The sequence below is a fragment of the Mastigoproctus giganteus genome, chromosome 10 (assembly GCF_048544385.1).
Source record: "Mastigoproctus giganteus isolate SK-2022 chromosome 10, ASM4854438v1, whole genome shotgun sequence".
In the NCBI taxonomy this organism is placed as follows: Eukaryota; Metazoa; Arthropoda; class Arachnida; order Uropygi; family Thelyphonidae; genus Mastigoproctus; species Mastigoproctus giganteus.
Genome location: NC_143584.1, coordinates 155,024,183 through 155,039,802, shown reverse-complemented (window position 1 = coordinate 155,039,802; position 15,620 = coordinate 155,024,183). Strand labels below are relative to the sequence as shown.

Below are 15,620 nucleotides of genomic sequence, written 5' to 3'. Positions count from 1 at the left end.
ATTTTCATCTAGGTCACACTCTTTTTTCTTCAGCTTCATCATACGCATGCCGTTCCGCTATTTGAAGGAGATCATTGTCACTTAGCTGTTCCGAATACGAATTGAGTGATTTTCGAACGTTAGCCATATCCAAGCCTTTGAAACTAAGGTCATTACCAATATTAGTTATGTCTTCAATAACTTTTTGAACTGCATCCTTGAAGCCAGTAAAATCAATTGTGCAATGGGGTAAAAGATGCTTCCAAACTGCTCTCATATTGCTGGTTGTCACTTCTTCCCATGCTGCATGAATGTTTTCAATGGCCACTCGTATGTTATATTTTATCCAAAATTCTGGTACAAAAATTGCACTGTCTCCTGTTGTAGCTTCAAATGCCTGTGCAAATATTCTATGGAGATAGTAAGCCTTGAAAGTTTTAATCGTCCCCTGGTCCATAGGTTGCAATAACAAAGTCATATTGGTCGGTAAAAAAACAACTTTCACATTTTCATTTAAGTCGCCAAGTGCAGAAGGATGTCCAGGGGCTTATCTAAAAGCAACAGGGCTTTAAAAGTAAGATTATTTTTCTTGCAATAGGCTTCAACTGTTGGACAGAAATAAGACATAAACCAGTCTTCAAATAGGGCTTTGGTCATCTGCACTTTTTTATTTGAACACAAAATGACTGGAAGAGTTCAATGGCTGTATCCTTATAAAGTCCTAGGATTTTGTGTATGGTACACAAGCATAGGTTTCAATTTAAAATCACTTCCAGTGTTACCTCCTAAAAAAAGCATTAGTCAATCTTTTGAGACTTTATACCCAGGTTGTGATGCTTCATTTGCAGCCAAATAAGTTTTAGTTGGCATCCGTTTCCAAAATAGTCCAGTTTTGTCTACATTAAATATTTGCCAATCATCGTTTCACCACCCCGAATGATTTTTTGCAATTCTGAAGAAATCTGGCTGCAGCATATTCATCAGCACTAGCAGCTTCCCCTGTTACTTTAGCATTATGCAGCTCTGCTTGATTTTTGAAATGTTCAAACCACCTTAAACTAGCAACAAATGTTTCAGTCTCCCCTTGAATTCTCTTTCTTTGAGATTAGTAAAAATGTTAATAGCTTTGCTCTGAATATTGTCCTTAGCATTTAGCATTAGAATTAGTAGAGGCATACGATGCAAGAAACCAAGCTTATACAGCATCAGCCAAAAAAAAAAAAAAAAAACAAACACTTCCATTTCGCCCCTCCGTCCGTTCGAAATACCTGTCCAGCCGAGCCTTAAATTTAATTACGCTATCAACTTCCACAACAAGGGATGGAAGTTTGTTCCACCAACCAACTACCCGCTGGTAAAAAGGCAAATTTCCGCACATCTATCCTACATCTGTCTTTCCTCAATCTGAATTTATGATCTCTCAGGTGATTATTCTGAGCAAGAGGAAGGAATCCCATCGGCATTGAGCATGCTCAAACCATTCAAGACTTTATACACCTCTATTAGAGGTGTATAAAGTCTTCAATGGTTTGATATCAGATCACCTTGCTGGTGCCTAGTCTCCAGACACTGTAATTTGAAAAACTTAAGCCTTTCTTCGTAAGAGCAACCCTTTGTTCCATTCATGTACTCATTCCAGGAGCTCTACATCTTTCTTGAAATGAAGCCTCCAGACCTGTATACAGTACTTAAGGTGTGTCCTGACCATTGCCTTATATAAGAGGGATAATAACCTCCTTATCCCTGCTAGAAAAATTCCTGTACATCATTGACAAGACACCATGAGCTACTCTTGCAGACCATCTGCACTGCTCAGAAAACTTCATATCTGCCTGCCAATTACCCCCAGGTCCGATTCATTATCTACACTGTCGGTGTAGCACTATAGAGTTGGTACATTATTCTGGGGTTACTGCTTCCCAAATGTAGTACTTTACATTTGTAAATGTTAAACTTCATTTGCCACCTCTCAGCCCATCTCCTCAACTTTTCTAGATCCTGTTGCAAAAGCGTACTGTCATTAGTGCCCTTAACAACCCTGCCAACCTTCGTATCATCTGCAAACTTTGACATTAAGCCTGATATACCATCACCAATATCATTTATAAATACAGAAAAACTGAACCCCGAAGAACTCCACTAATAACTTTAGTCCACGGAGAGCAGTGTCCATTGATTACCACTCTGTCTTCTCCCACTCAACCATCCCTTTATCGATAGCAGCAATTTGCCTCCAATGCCGCACTGCTCCAATTTGGTCAGCAGTCTTCCATGTGCAACAGTATCAAAAACCTTGCTAAGATCCAAATATATGATATCAAAGTTATTCCCTGCATCCAGTTGTTTTGTGACCACATCATAGTATCCAATCAAATTGGTCAGACAAGACTTCCCCTTAACAAAACCATGCTGTGTCCGAGCTATAACTGAAAACTCGCCTAGATGATCCTGCAGTGCTTCTTTAACCAGTGCCTCCATTAATTTCCCTGGAACAGAAGTTAAACTGACAGGTCTATTATTACTTGTGTCGCCCTTTGATCCTCCTTTGTGAATTGGAGTCACATTTGCACATCTCCAGTCTGTAGGTACCTTCTCTGAGTCCAAGCAAGCTCTCATAATTATGCCTAAGGGTTTGCTTACTTCCTTTTCTGCCTCTTTTAATATAACTGGTTAGATCCCATCCACCCCAGGCACTTTTCTTATATTTATCTTCAACAATTTCTCCTCCACTTTCCTCTCAGCTATTAAAAAATCATCTAGCTCACTGCCCGAGTTTAATTCACCCTCTGGCATTCCCCTCCCTGAATAACTCCTCATGTGCGAATGTAGATGCAAAATACTCATTTAGTTTGTTAGCCGCCTGAGCAGGATCATCAACAGTTGAACCACTGATATCCAGTGGACCAATCTGAATCATCCACTTCCTTCTACAGTTTACATAGGTAAAGAACTCTTTGCTGTTTTTCTTTGCATCCTTTGCCAGAGATTTCTCATAATCTGCCTTTGCCTGCCTAACCTTCTTTGTGACTTGGTTACAGACCAGCTTATATCTATCATAGGCTTCCATGTCACACATTAATTTATATGTATCCCATGCATTTTTCTTCTCTGACATATGTCTCATTAGTTCATCTGACATCCATTTAGGCCTAAACCTTGAACAATATTTCTTAGTTGGTATGTAAAGCCTAGTAGCTTCCAAGATTAATTCTTTGAATCCTTCCCGTTTTATTTTGCTGTTGGTAACATCATCAGTTGGTCCCACTGTATAGAATTTAAATACTGTCTCAGACCTCTGTAGTCACCTTTACGAAAGCAAAAACCCTTCCCTTTACCCCTGATGGTAGTTATCTCTTTGAGTAAATCCCACTTGAGCACACTGTGATCACTGCCACCTAGTGGTTCGTTTATCTGCAGATTTATAATGCACGAAGAATCACTACTGATAATCAGATCAAGAGTATTACTCCCTCTAGTTGCCTCTCGAACATGGTGATGTAGAAAACAATCATCCAATAAATCTACAAAAGCCTTGCTAGCGTATGAGTTTGATTTGATTTGTATTTTATTGTTGCATAAGCAACTAAGACTATAATGTGCCAAATCGAGGTCATATAAAAAGTTAAACATTCACTGACCTAATTAGTTAGGCCACTATGTTGAGATATAACATAGATATAAAAGGTATAAAAGTAAAAAATATATCAACAAAGAAATAACAATAAAAGGTAAATTTTAAATACGAGTAAAAATGTTTACTGATTTTAAATAGCTAAAAACAGCAGACACGTTGTCATTGTCGGATAAAATCTGACTGAGTGTATAAGGCTCAGCCAGATGACTAAAAGTGGTAAAATAAAAATCACGTTTGTGTCTAAAACATGGACACTCGGTTAAAATGTGACGTATACTTAAATAGGTGTTACAGTTCTCACACATAGGACAGTCATCTGCCCTCAGCAGAAATGCATGTGTAAGATGACTGAGTCCTATGCGGAGGCGAGCTAAAAACAACTTCCTCTCTGCGATTCTAGCGCAGACTAGACTGCCAATGTCGGATTACAGGCTTTATCTGATAGAGCTTGTTTGTGACTTGCTCATGCCAAAATTGTTACCATTGGGACAGTAATTTAGCGTATATTAGCTGCCTGTAGTCTGTATAGGGAGCAATAAGTGTTGTGGGGTTCTGATGACCTGGCCGCAGCATCTTCCAGCTAGCGTATGAGTGACCAACCCAGAAATTCCAGTCAATATCTGGGAAATTAAAATCCCCCATTATAAGACTCTCTGATTTACTAGCCCACTATTTCCCTGTACAGTTTTTTATTATACTCATTAAGTCATTAGGCCTATAACACACTCCTACTCTCAATTTTGATTTCCCAGTGCTTATGTCACACCAAACTGACTCCACAATGCACTGTCCAGCGATGTCCACTGGCTTCACTTCCTTGGATTTTATGTGTTTCTTAACTAATAGCATAACCCCTCCTCCCTTCCTATCCTGTCTATCCTTCCTGTACACATTGTACTCCCCAAATTCCAGTTCTGCATTCCTTATATCTGTGTGACACCACATCTCTGATATCCCAACAATATCTGCCTTTGATGTTTTGACCAACACCTCAAATGCATCAAATTTAGTTACCAAACTCCTAACATTGGTGTACACGCAAGTATACATGCACCTGTTTCTATTCTTAGCTACCCTAACACAACCCACGTGTTTACTTGTATCGCAATGACTCCCAGCAGTCTCTGAAATCCCCTCCATCTTATTTTCCAGGCTGCTGCTCATTCCAATAGAAGTAGTGCAAGAATCACTTTCACCTCTGCCAGTGGCTACTGTTAATCTATTAGTCTGTGTATCCCCTCCAATCTATCAGTTTTCCAAAGCACCTAACACTGCCTCGATAGTATCAGCAAATATTCTTGCACCTTTTGTATTTAAGTGTATCCCACATCCCTGTAGAAGCTGTCTCTCCTGTTAACAAACACAGACCAGGCTGAAAAAAAATTCTACTCCTTGAGCCTTGCACAATCTCTCCAGAGCCGAATTGATCGTCCTTAGATAATGGAATTCTTTTTTTACTGCAATCTTCTATTCAAATTGATAAAAGACTTTTCATTTCAATCATTATTGGAGTTCTGTTTCTTGTATTTTGTAAAACAAAAGAAGTTGATAAAACTTTGCGTTTCTCTTTGTATTTGTCCTTTACGCATATCGTAGACTCGCTGTATCCTAGATCTCTTACAATTTTTGCGTGGTTTGCACCACTTTCATGTTTTTTAATAACTTCAAGTTTTCAAGCTAAAGTAATAACTTTGTTTTTTTTTTTAATTGCAATCATGTTGTTTTTCACTCTTTCTTTTATCCATAATTAACAGGGGGTAGAAAATTAATTTTTAAATGCATCTGCATGTGACTTTATTAGCAGGAGACAAACAAGTAACACGTATGCTTCCGATGGAACACACTGAGGCGGGCAGCGGACAAATGCTTGTTTATTGGCCGTCAAATGCTTAGCACATGATTCAAATCTTTTTCAACTATCACATAAAAAAGATAGCATTAACTGGAAACTTTCATCGCATAAAGTAAAAAGTGGTATAATTTTTTCAAGTAGCAGTAACCGAAAAAGGTATTAATCGAACTCATGTTATGGCTGTATTCATAAATTCAAACATCAACTTACTGAAAGAGTTATTATTGTAAAAAAATATTATTAATACATAAAAAGACATTAATTATATTAATCTCTAAAAATTTTACCTGAATGTATCAGTCTGCATAGATGCATCTTTCATAACTGGCAATGAATGCACAGGCTCAAAAAGCGGTTCAGATGTGTACTGTTGTAACAGCATCCTATACCGTTCTCTTTCTTCAAGGCGTATTGCCTATACGAATTAAAACATGATATCTTCAAGTGTGGGATTGATATAAAGTTAAATTAGTTAATGAAGAAATACATCTCTTTTGAAATGACATCAAAAGTTAATTCTAAATCATGCATGTTCATTACCCAAACAAAGAAAAAAACATTATAGCCATGGTATTTTAGGGAATTCATGTGTTAAAACAATTCTATAATACAAGTATAGCATCTTTGACACTTACTTATTTTTTATTATTATTTTTAATTCACTATTACTATGGACATTTTATATTTCTTTATCTACTTTTTATCAGTTGTATATATGTCCATATTTTTTTATCCTAAAATGAGCATTTCAAGTTATATGCCACTTGCATGTGACTACCTATAGAGGCACTACTCACGAGACTGTTCAGCCATATGTTATAACAATTCCAAATTGTAACAGGTTTTCCATTTTGGCATAAGGTTGTTTAAAAAAAACTGAGGGCTGGAAGAGGAAATATATCAAAAAATGTTAAAGGAAACCCATACAGAGTGAGTATCGCATTCTCCCGAGATACTGTGAAAGTAAATGATGTGGTTACAAAGGAACTGGATGCAAAAAATAACTTTGATATCATATATTTGGATTTCAGGAAAGCTTTTGACACTGTTGCGCACGGAAGACTATTGTACAAATTGGAGCAGAATGATATTAAGGGTAAGTTGCTACAATGGATAAAAGGATGGTTAAGTGGGAGAAGACAGAGTGTGGTAATCAATGGGTGCTGCTCTTCGTGGACTAATGTTATTAGTGGAGTCCCATAGGTTCGGTGTTGGGTCCACTGTTGTTTTGTATATTTATCAATGATATTGATGAAGGTATATCAGGCTTAGTGTTGAAGTTTGCAGATGATACAAAGGTTTGCAGGGTTGTTAATGACAGTAATGGCAGTGTGCTACTGCAACAGGATCTAGATAATTTGGGTAGATGGGCTAAGAAGTGGCAACTGAATTTAACCTTGACAAATGCAAAGTACTGCATATGGGTAGAAGTAACCCGAGAGAAAGGTACCAACTGTGTGGTACTACACTTAAGGTGGTAGAAAATGAAAAAGACCTGGGAGTAATTGTGCAGTCAGATATGAAGTTTTCTGAGCAATGCAGACAGGCTGCCAGGGCAAGTCATGGGGTTCTGTCAATGATATATAGGAATTTTGCTAGCAGGAAAAAGGAGGCAATTGTCCCTCTGTATAAGGCAATGGTCAGGCCGCGCCTTGAGTACGACATACAGGTCTGGAGGCCTCATTTAAGGAAGGATGTCGATTTGCTTGAGCGTGTACAGAGAAGGGCAACAAGATTGGTGAGGAGAATGAAAGGATCCTCTTACCAAGAGAGGCTTAAGTTCTGCAAATTGCACTGGCTGGAGACTAGGCACCTGCGCGGTGATCTGATTGAGGTGTATAAGGCCTTGAATGGGTTGAGCACGCTGAATTCTGATGGGATCCTTCCACTTGTTCAGATTACAAACCTAAGGGGGCATAAATTCAAATTAAGAAAAGACAGATGTAGAATAGGTGTGCGGAAATTTGCCTTTAGCCAGCGGGTGGTTAATTGCTGGAACAAACTTCCATCTGTCGTTGTGGAAGTTGATAGGTTGAATAAATTTAAGCAGGAACTGGACAGGCATTTGGAGGAAATGGTGCGATTTTTTTTTATTATTTATTTATTATTTTTTTTTTTTGGCTGATGCTGCATAAGCTCATACACTTGCTTTCTTGCATCACATGCCACCACTACTACTACTACTACTACCTTCTTGGAGAGCTACAAGGCTGCATTTACATATCACATGCACTGACATTCCTAGTGTATTTTTTTTTCTTTTTCGGTTAAATAAAATATTGCAATGATACAACACATACACCCCAACAACACTAAGAAAATATTTAAGGGAAATGGTTAAAAAAAAAAAAGTAATTTTTGCAGAATCAGCAACTGCTGAGAAAAAAAAAAAAATAATAATATCAAGAACATAAGAGAAATTCTAGTTTTTTTTTTGATGCACTGGAAGCAATATGTGTGATATGCTTAAGACAAAAAGGAACAGAAGTCAGAGATTTCCACAATAAAGATGTGCATGTATGTAAAAAAGTATAAAAAAGATGGTTCTTGTCTATAAATCTAGGTTTTGAAGTTAAGTTTTCTTTGCTCTACTAAAAAATTAATTGACAATCAAAATTTTAAGAAATTGTTGGATATTCAAAAAAATGGCTCTTTTTGAATATTTCTCGAGCAGGGTTTGCCAAAGTGGAATGTAGTGTACTATCTTCAACAAAACTATGGATATCATTTCCAGGTCAGTGGGAGGGGATCATTAATACACAGAAGGAAAGGGAAAAAAAAGGGGTAAAAGAGAAGAACCTTGGAGAACTCCAGTATTATTTGAAAAATTAGAAGAGGGAGTAGTATTTACCATCATGCAGTAAGCTGTTAGAGAAGAAAGTGGTAACCCAATTACAAAGATCAGAAAGAATTCCATAAGATGGAATGCTTGCTTACAAGGCCTTTTACTAAACAACAAAGTTTTTGAAAAGTCAAGGACGGATGCTTGGGTTTCATCAAACTTTTCCATGGAATCTGTCTACAGATGAGTAATAACATAAACCAATATATCAACACCAGCAGATCAGTACTGATGAAATCTATCTTGGCAATCATTAATCAGACGGGAGGCCTCGAGATATTTTTAAAGGTTATGGCTGATGGATTTTTCAATTACTCTAAAAAGGGTTATGGTAATTGAAACAGGACAATAACTGGAAGAAGGAATTTGTCATTTTCTTTAAGAATTGACCATGCTTGATTAAATTTCATGCATATAGAAAAACATCAGAAGAAAAAGAAACTGTGGGGGGGAGAAGCAATACAAAACAGGAGTTAACTCTAGAGAACAAGTTTTAAGAATAAGCATAACCTAGTGAATTCTTGATATCAAGATTATTCATGATTCTTTTAATCTCTCTTTGTCACAAAACCAATGGAGGAACTGAGTGGATATGTTTGATACAGTAGGATAAGATTTACCAAGGTCACCAATAAAACAGAGAAAAAGTAATATGCTATTAAGTCAGCTTTATCTTTTGATGAAGATGCCAGATAACCATCAAAATGTAACAGATGTGCAGGTATGGAGGGATAAAAGTTGCAGCTATCGGCTTTGACAAGAGATCAGAAGGCTCAATTACCATTTTAACAAGAGAAAGTTTCCTATTTTTCGACTTGCAAAATTTAGCTTGCACTTATTAACAATTTGTTTATAACTGTTTGGCATTGTTGAATACCAAATGACAAGGTTGAGAATGGCTGTGGGGACAGGGATTCCACTGGAGAAGAGACCCAAATCTGTAATCTGAAGTATCCCCAGAGAACAACTGTATACTCTGGAGGGTTGTTAGTGAGGAAAAGATCCAGAGACTAGGTGTGTATTTAGGATTGTTTGATATTATAGTAGGTAAATGAACAAACCATGTAATGCCATTAGTAATACGTGAACTTACTCTACCTAGCTTTCTAGGAGGAGATGCTGGGAAGGTAGCTGAAATTGGAGCTAAATGTGAACATTAAATCAGCAAGGAAAATTATTTTTCTGTTAGTCGAGTTAATAATGGAAAGAGTTAAGTTCAAAGAGTCAAAAAAGTTCTGAGGGGTTTAAATTTGTCCCCTTTTGAGCATTCTGAGAGAGGATGCTGTCAACATTTATTTATCAATCCATTTAAAGCCTTAACCACTTCAATCAGGTCTCCTCAGATTCCTAGTTTGCACAATTGCAGTCTTTCTTGGTAAGAGTAGCCTTTAGTGTTCCTGACTAATTTTGTTGCTCTCTCTCTCTCTCTCTTTATGTGTTCCAACAGATTCACAATCTTCCAAAAATGAGGCTTCCAGACCTGTATGCAGTACTCCAAGAGGGCCTAACCACACTGCTCCCCTATACAGTGAGATAATTACCTTGTCCCTGCCGACAAAGTACCTATATATCATCATCATCAGAATCCCATTAGCTATTGCAGCAACCTGTCTACACTCTCAGAAAACTTCATTTCAGACTGTACTATTAGGTATTTTCTGTTTGTTCCCACCTAACTTGAATGTGGTACTACCAAATCAGTATACTATTCTGGAGTCCTTAGACAGCAAACTTGACATTAAACTCGATATGCCTTCATCAATATCGTTAATAAATCCTGAAAACAGTAAGGGCCCCATTAATAATTAGTTCATGAAGAACTCTGTCTCCTATCACTCAACATACCTTTAACCATAGCAGTAACTTGCCCCTAATGCCACACTGTTCAATTTGTCAGCAGTTTCTCATGTGGAATAGTATAAAAAGCATTAATGAAACCAAAGTATATGATGTTGAAATTATTTTTTTCATACAGTTCTCCTGTGACCATGTCATGGTAGTTAATCAGACTGGTAAGTCAAAATTTTCCCCTCAAGAAAGCAATACTGTAATCACCATATAACTGCATTCATGTCAAGATGGTCCTGCATTACGGCTTTAACAACTGACTCCAAGCAAGAATTAAAGCTGAAAATGTCCGTAATTACTCACTTTGTTGGTTTTTTTTTTTTTTTTTTTTTTTGAAAACCCCAAACAAAAAAGGTGTTATGAGAATCAAAGCAGTAGCAACACCTGAAATAGGGCCCTACCTAGCCCTGGCACCGTCAGTATACATGTCAATACACTTCTTCCAGTCAAGTTCATGAGCACAAAAAAGCTGTCAATTTTTTCAAAAATATCAGCTCCTATAGTCATTTTCAAATTATCACAGATAAAAATGTCTTCACATGGTTCACCATCATACAGGTATCGAACAAATACCAACAACACAGCTAGGCTACCAACATCAGTGCTCTCATTGAGTTGCAAGGTTAATAAGGAGACAACTTAAGCATACGAATGAGTTCACTGAGAAGATCGGCTGAGCAAAGTAAAATTCTTCTTTTTACAGTGTCATTAGAGAGCAGCACCTGTTTTACTTTTGCTGATTTGTCAGGTCTGAATATTGTAATTCTTTTTTATGACTCACAAATGAAGTCTTTATGTAACACTTCTTTTTCTCTTCAAAATAAGCAGTGGATTTACAGTTCAAGTCTCGATGATTTCTTTCAAAATATCTCATCAGTAGAGGTTTCACACAGTTTCTGTTCACATATTAAACACAGAGGGATTTGATTCTGCCCATCACCACAATAATAGAAGCCATATTACAAATATTAATTTTGATAATGTTGTCATTTTGTTTGGTTCTTATCTAGAGCTGATTTGCTTGTAGAATGACTTGGTGAATGGTCATGACCACACTTGCCACTTGGTCTCATACTGAGGTTCTCTCGCCTTGTCTTTGCATCTTTTCACAGGATTTTCTGTTCTCTTGGTAGAATCTACTTTCTTTTTGTTCCTCTTACTAAAAATTTATTCATGATTGGATGTTGGGAAATAAAAATAAAAAATAATTACGCAGAAAAAAAAAAAAAAAACTGTCACTGCAGAACAACACAACGCATTTCTGGGAATCTCCCATCTAAATATTGGACACAGCCGCGTGACTGCAACAGATTCTAGTGATTGCACTGGTACCCACAGTAATACAGGCCCGACTGTTCTCCCCATCGCCTGAGCTGTGTACAGATCTCAATGGCTCTCTGCAATCACACTGCCACATCTGATATTCAGCCATAAGTCTGGACTTCTACTACTTCTCTCTCTCTCTCTCTCTCTCTCTCTCTCTCTCTCTCTCTCTCCTCATAATAGTAAAAATAGGAATATCATAAATATGCATATATCATTTAGAATCTAAATGATTTCACAATTAGCTGATAAATATTTTACTAAAAACTACACACGTGAAAATCTGCCATTTTGGATGCAATGCCCGAGGTACCCCTTGCTATCCCTACTTGAGAACCAACAGCTCTAGAAAAAATAAATAAATAAATTTTGTTATTAACACCAAACATTTTTATTTGTCATTACCAATTTGATTTTTAATTTATAAGTTATATGTATTACCTTTGCAAATTAGTACTTTTCTTTCCTACCCTATTTAGGTCTGATGATGTTGCCCAAGTGAGTAATGAAATGATGCCTAGATGTTAGGTACCAGCATTGGTGGTTATGGTGTTATTAATTTAACCTTGGGGGCTCACATCTGGTGAGTATGGGCTTGGCACACCCAGGGTCCTAGCTGGATATCATCATTCTTCTCTTTCTTGGTGATTCCCTTCTATTTCTCTCTCTCTCAGTAACTCAGGATTTTTTTTTTTTTTTTTTGGCTAGTGCAGCACAAGCCTCAGGCTTCCTTGCACAATATAGCTAATGATAATAACATGATTTATATTGTCTTTCTTGTAATTATTAATATCACTTCAAAAGTGAGAGAGAAATGCTGTCAAGAATTTGTTTGATTACTTAACTCAACTGAAATCTGTTACAGACTGTATGTGTTGGAAACCTATAAATACAAGGTAACCCTCGTATAACACGGTAGTTTGGTTCCTACAAAATCTCATGTAATGCAAAACAGTGTTATATGGGACTAAGAACCAGTACAAAAAGGGAGGTTACATTCCAAAGGCTAACAAAAATACGCCTCTTTTTTTTTTTTATAACTATCAGAAACTTTTAACTTTATTTTTATAATAGTTGTAACTTAAATAGTAATAACTGAACAAACGTCTTAATTTACAAACTGCAATACTTATATGTGAGATAATGTACGTTCATTTAATTTTCTTCCCCTTCATCGCTGCTAAGCACAATCTCTTCTGCAGCATCTAGCTTTCATGTAACTTGTGCTCTCTTTAAAAGTCACGAACTGCACTCTTCAAAGTCACAATTATTTTTTATGGTCTCAAACAAGCACAAGTTCAATAGCACAGAACCTAACCCAGGGATTTCCCGACAAAATACAGTGGACCCCTGCTTTAAAAGATATGTGAAAATTGGAAGATATTTTCCAGTTAGCAAAATAAAAATATATTTACGCTTACATACATAGCTTAATTAATACATACTGTAATATGTACATACTAATTGATATTTCTATTCACTGGCTTTTTTTTTTTTTTTTTTTTTGTTTTAAAATGTAAAACAGTAAAAATGATAAGCAATTAATACCAAAGAACATGGCATGCACAAGTTGCAACAAACACGATATGCACAAGTGAGATACAGAGTAATGAGTTCCTGAAAATTTATTTGTTTTTGATATGATTGAATATTTCTTGGAAGAGGAAACACATTTCACCATAATAATGGGGAAACCCACAGAATTTCAGCTATTGGTACTATAACAAATGCAAGAAGATCGAGTTTACTACCCATTTATAATTTATTACACTAGCAGAAAAGACCAATACAGCGGAAACTACAAATTGTTTTATGGTAGTGACCTCCAGAAATGTGGTTTAGAAAAATATCACAAAGGCGATAACAACTAGCAAGTCAACAGCAGGGATTCACAAAAAGGAATAGAAACGTTGAAATTTACATCTAACATAATTGCAGGGTTTTCCCAGCACAAAATCTCAAAATACGGTGTGTTATGCGAGATTTCCGGCAATTCTCAAACTGTGTTAGAGCGAAACCTTGTTGTAGAAGTACCATGTTGTGCGAGAATTGCCGCATTTTATAAATTGCGTTAGAGCGAAACCGTGTTGTAGAAGTACTGTATTATATGGGGGTTGCCTGTATTTAATTTTGCCAAAAACATGGAATATGTGTTGAGCTATTAAGTTAGCATTTAATATTTTATAAGATTAGTATTACTGATGTTATGTCTTTCAAATAAAATTTAATAAATTTATATTTTTGCAATATTGCATGCCCAAATATATTTTCATTGGCATTTATTTATAGCACATTCAGCATAATATTAGAAAGTAATAATTCATATTTTTGACATAATATTAGCTTGCAATAGTTTGAAATCTTTTTTCAGATAATTCAAATTTTTTGTGCAACAATTATTTTGCCCTAAAAATGCTAGAGAAAGAATGTGACACAATTTAGTCACAACAGTTAAGAAACTGGCCATATTCTGAACAAATGAGCAGCAGCAGACAATATTCTTGTTCATATAAGGATACATTGTGATAATGTAAAAAAAGCATTTAGAAGTGTAAATGAATTTCATGAAATGCAACTGTTCTTTGATATAAATGACCAAATTCAACTATTGACATTAAAGGTTTTAACTGATAGCTTGAGGACATGAAAGGCTCTTGCAATACTCAATATATTCTGACTTTCTGAAGTACATGTGTATGTTTGTTAATCTCTATTAATACTGAAAATTTCAAAGTTTGTTTCATTAAAATTGATTAATGAAATAAGAAAATTTATAAGAATTTTAAATTTGGGAGTTACTTTGCACTCTGACATGAAATAATGTTTTAGTATTTACCAATTTTAACATTCACATTAATACTTACCTCATCTGGCGTATGTTTTGCTCGTTGTTTTCTTTTCCCTTGTACATATTCTTTTGATAGGTTTAAAGTAGCACAAAGATTTACTTGCTTTTTAGAATTGCAAGGCTGCTCTACATCCCTGGTTGTATTTTTTAAACTTAATAAGTCCTTAAATTTTTTTGCTGGCAGTTCACTTAAATTTACCTGATTAGAATTAAAGCCACTAGTTGATGGAAAATGATGGTTGTTAAATGGATGACTGCTTAGGTTTTTCTCTATGTCGGAATTCTTGGATTTTGCAGGAAGTTTAAAATTGAATGGATTACCTATTTTGAATTACAAAATATCAGATTAAATTCATTTACATTAATTACTAACTAAGCAAGAGTGAATATCCTACATTTTTATATAACTTGAAATCACAAATTACAAAATACTAAGGTTCTTTTGGATAGAGCTTATTAACTATATATAACTACTTTTAGAACTGAAATAAATTTAATGCAAAAGCTTCAGTTATCTCAGAGTTAAGCATGCAAAAATTTGAAAAATCAGCAAAAACATTTAATTCAAAATTGTTAATTTTTTGATGCCACCTTTATTTTCAATCTTTTCTGAACACAACTGTGAAAAATCCATGTTCTATTTTAAAAACATTTTTTTGAAGTTCAAACTTCCTTTAGACCTGTCAGCAAGGAAATGTATATGTAAAAACCACCCACTTTAATGAACACTGCAATTAGATGCCAGCCTTTTGATAACAGGAACATTCACTGCATAAAATATGAGCACACACATCAACAGTTTGATTCCAGATGATGCAACAATGTCATGAAGCCAGAGTGTTACCAAATGGAGAAAGTGAATGGTGGTAAATCGAGCTTAATATCAATAATTGCAGAGGACAGATGCCAATCAATATGTGCATATAATTAGATTTAATTTAATCATGAATTTTTTCTAATTGTGCAATAATTAACAGAGATTTCTGAAATTTTCAGCTGTGTGGATGAGTAGATGAAATACAAATTGCTGAAATATTGTTAGGGTCAAATCAACCCCCATGTGCCTAACTCAGGGCTAAGTATATAGCTTAGAGGAAGTGTAAGTTTGCTACAAAATGCAATGACCTCATATTGTAAAGTAAGTTAACCACAACTTACCTCGTTCCTGCACCTCCAATAAGCAGCTACAAGAGCTACAGAACATTATTGTCTCATCAAGAACTGAGGTTTTTGCCAACTCATTTACAGTAAAATTAATTTTATTTAAATAGTTAACATACTGTAATGTTTTGTC

At 35.7% G+C, this 15,620-nt stretch overlaps 1 protein-coding gene across 1 annotated transcript in view; it reads right to left on the bottom strand.

The window, feature by feature from the left end:
* LOC150079399 (uncharacterized) overlaps positions 1-15,620 on the bottom strand; it is a 285,562-nt gene that overhangs the window by 173,947 nt on the left and 95,995 nt on the right. Inside the window, exons 6-7 of the mRNA XM_090382711.1 lie at positions 14,343-14,647; positions 5,753-5,880 (exon numbers count right to left, since the gene is read on the bottom strand). Of these exons, the coding sequence (XP_090238837.1) occupies positions 5,753-5,880; positions 14,343-14,647 (433 nt within the window). The remainder of the gene's footprint in view (positions 1-5,752; positions 5,881-14,342; positions 14,648-15,620) is intronic.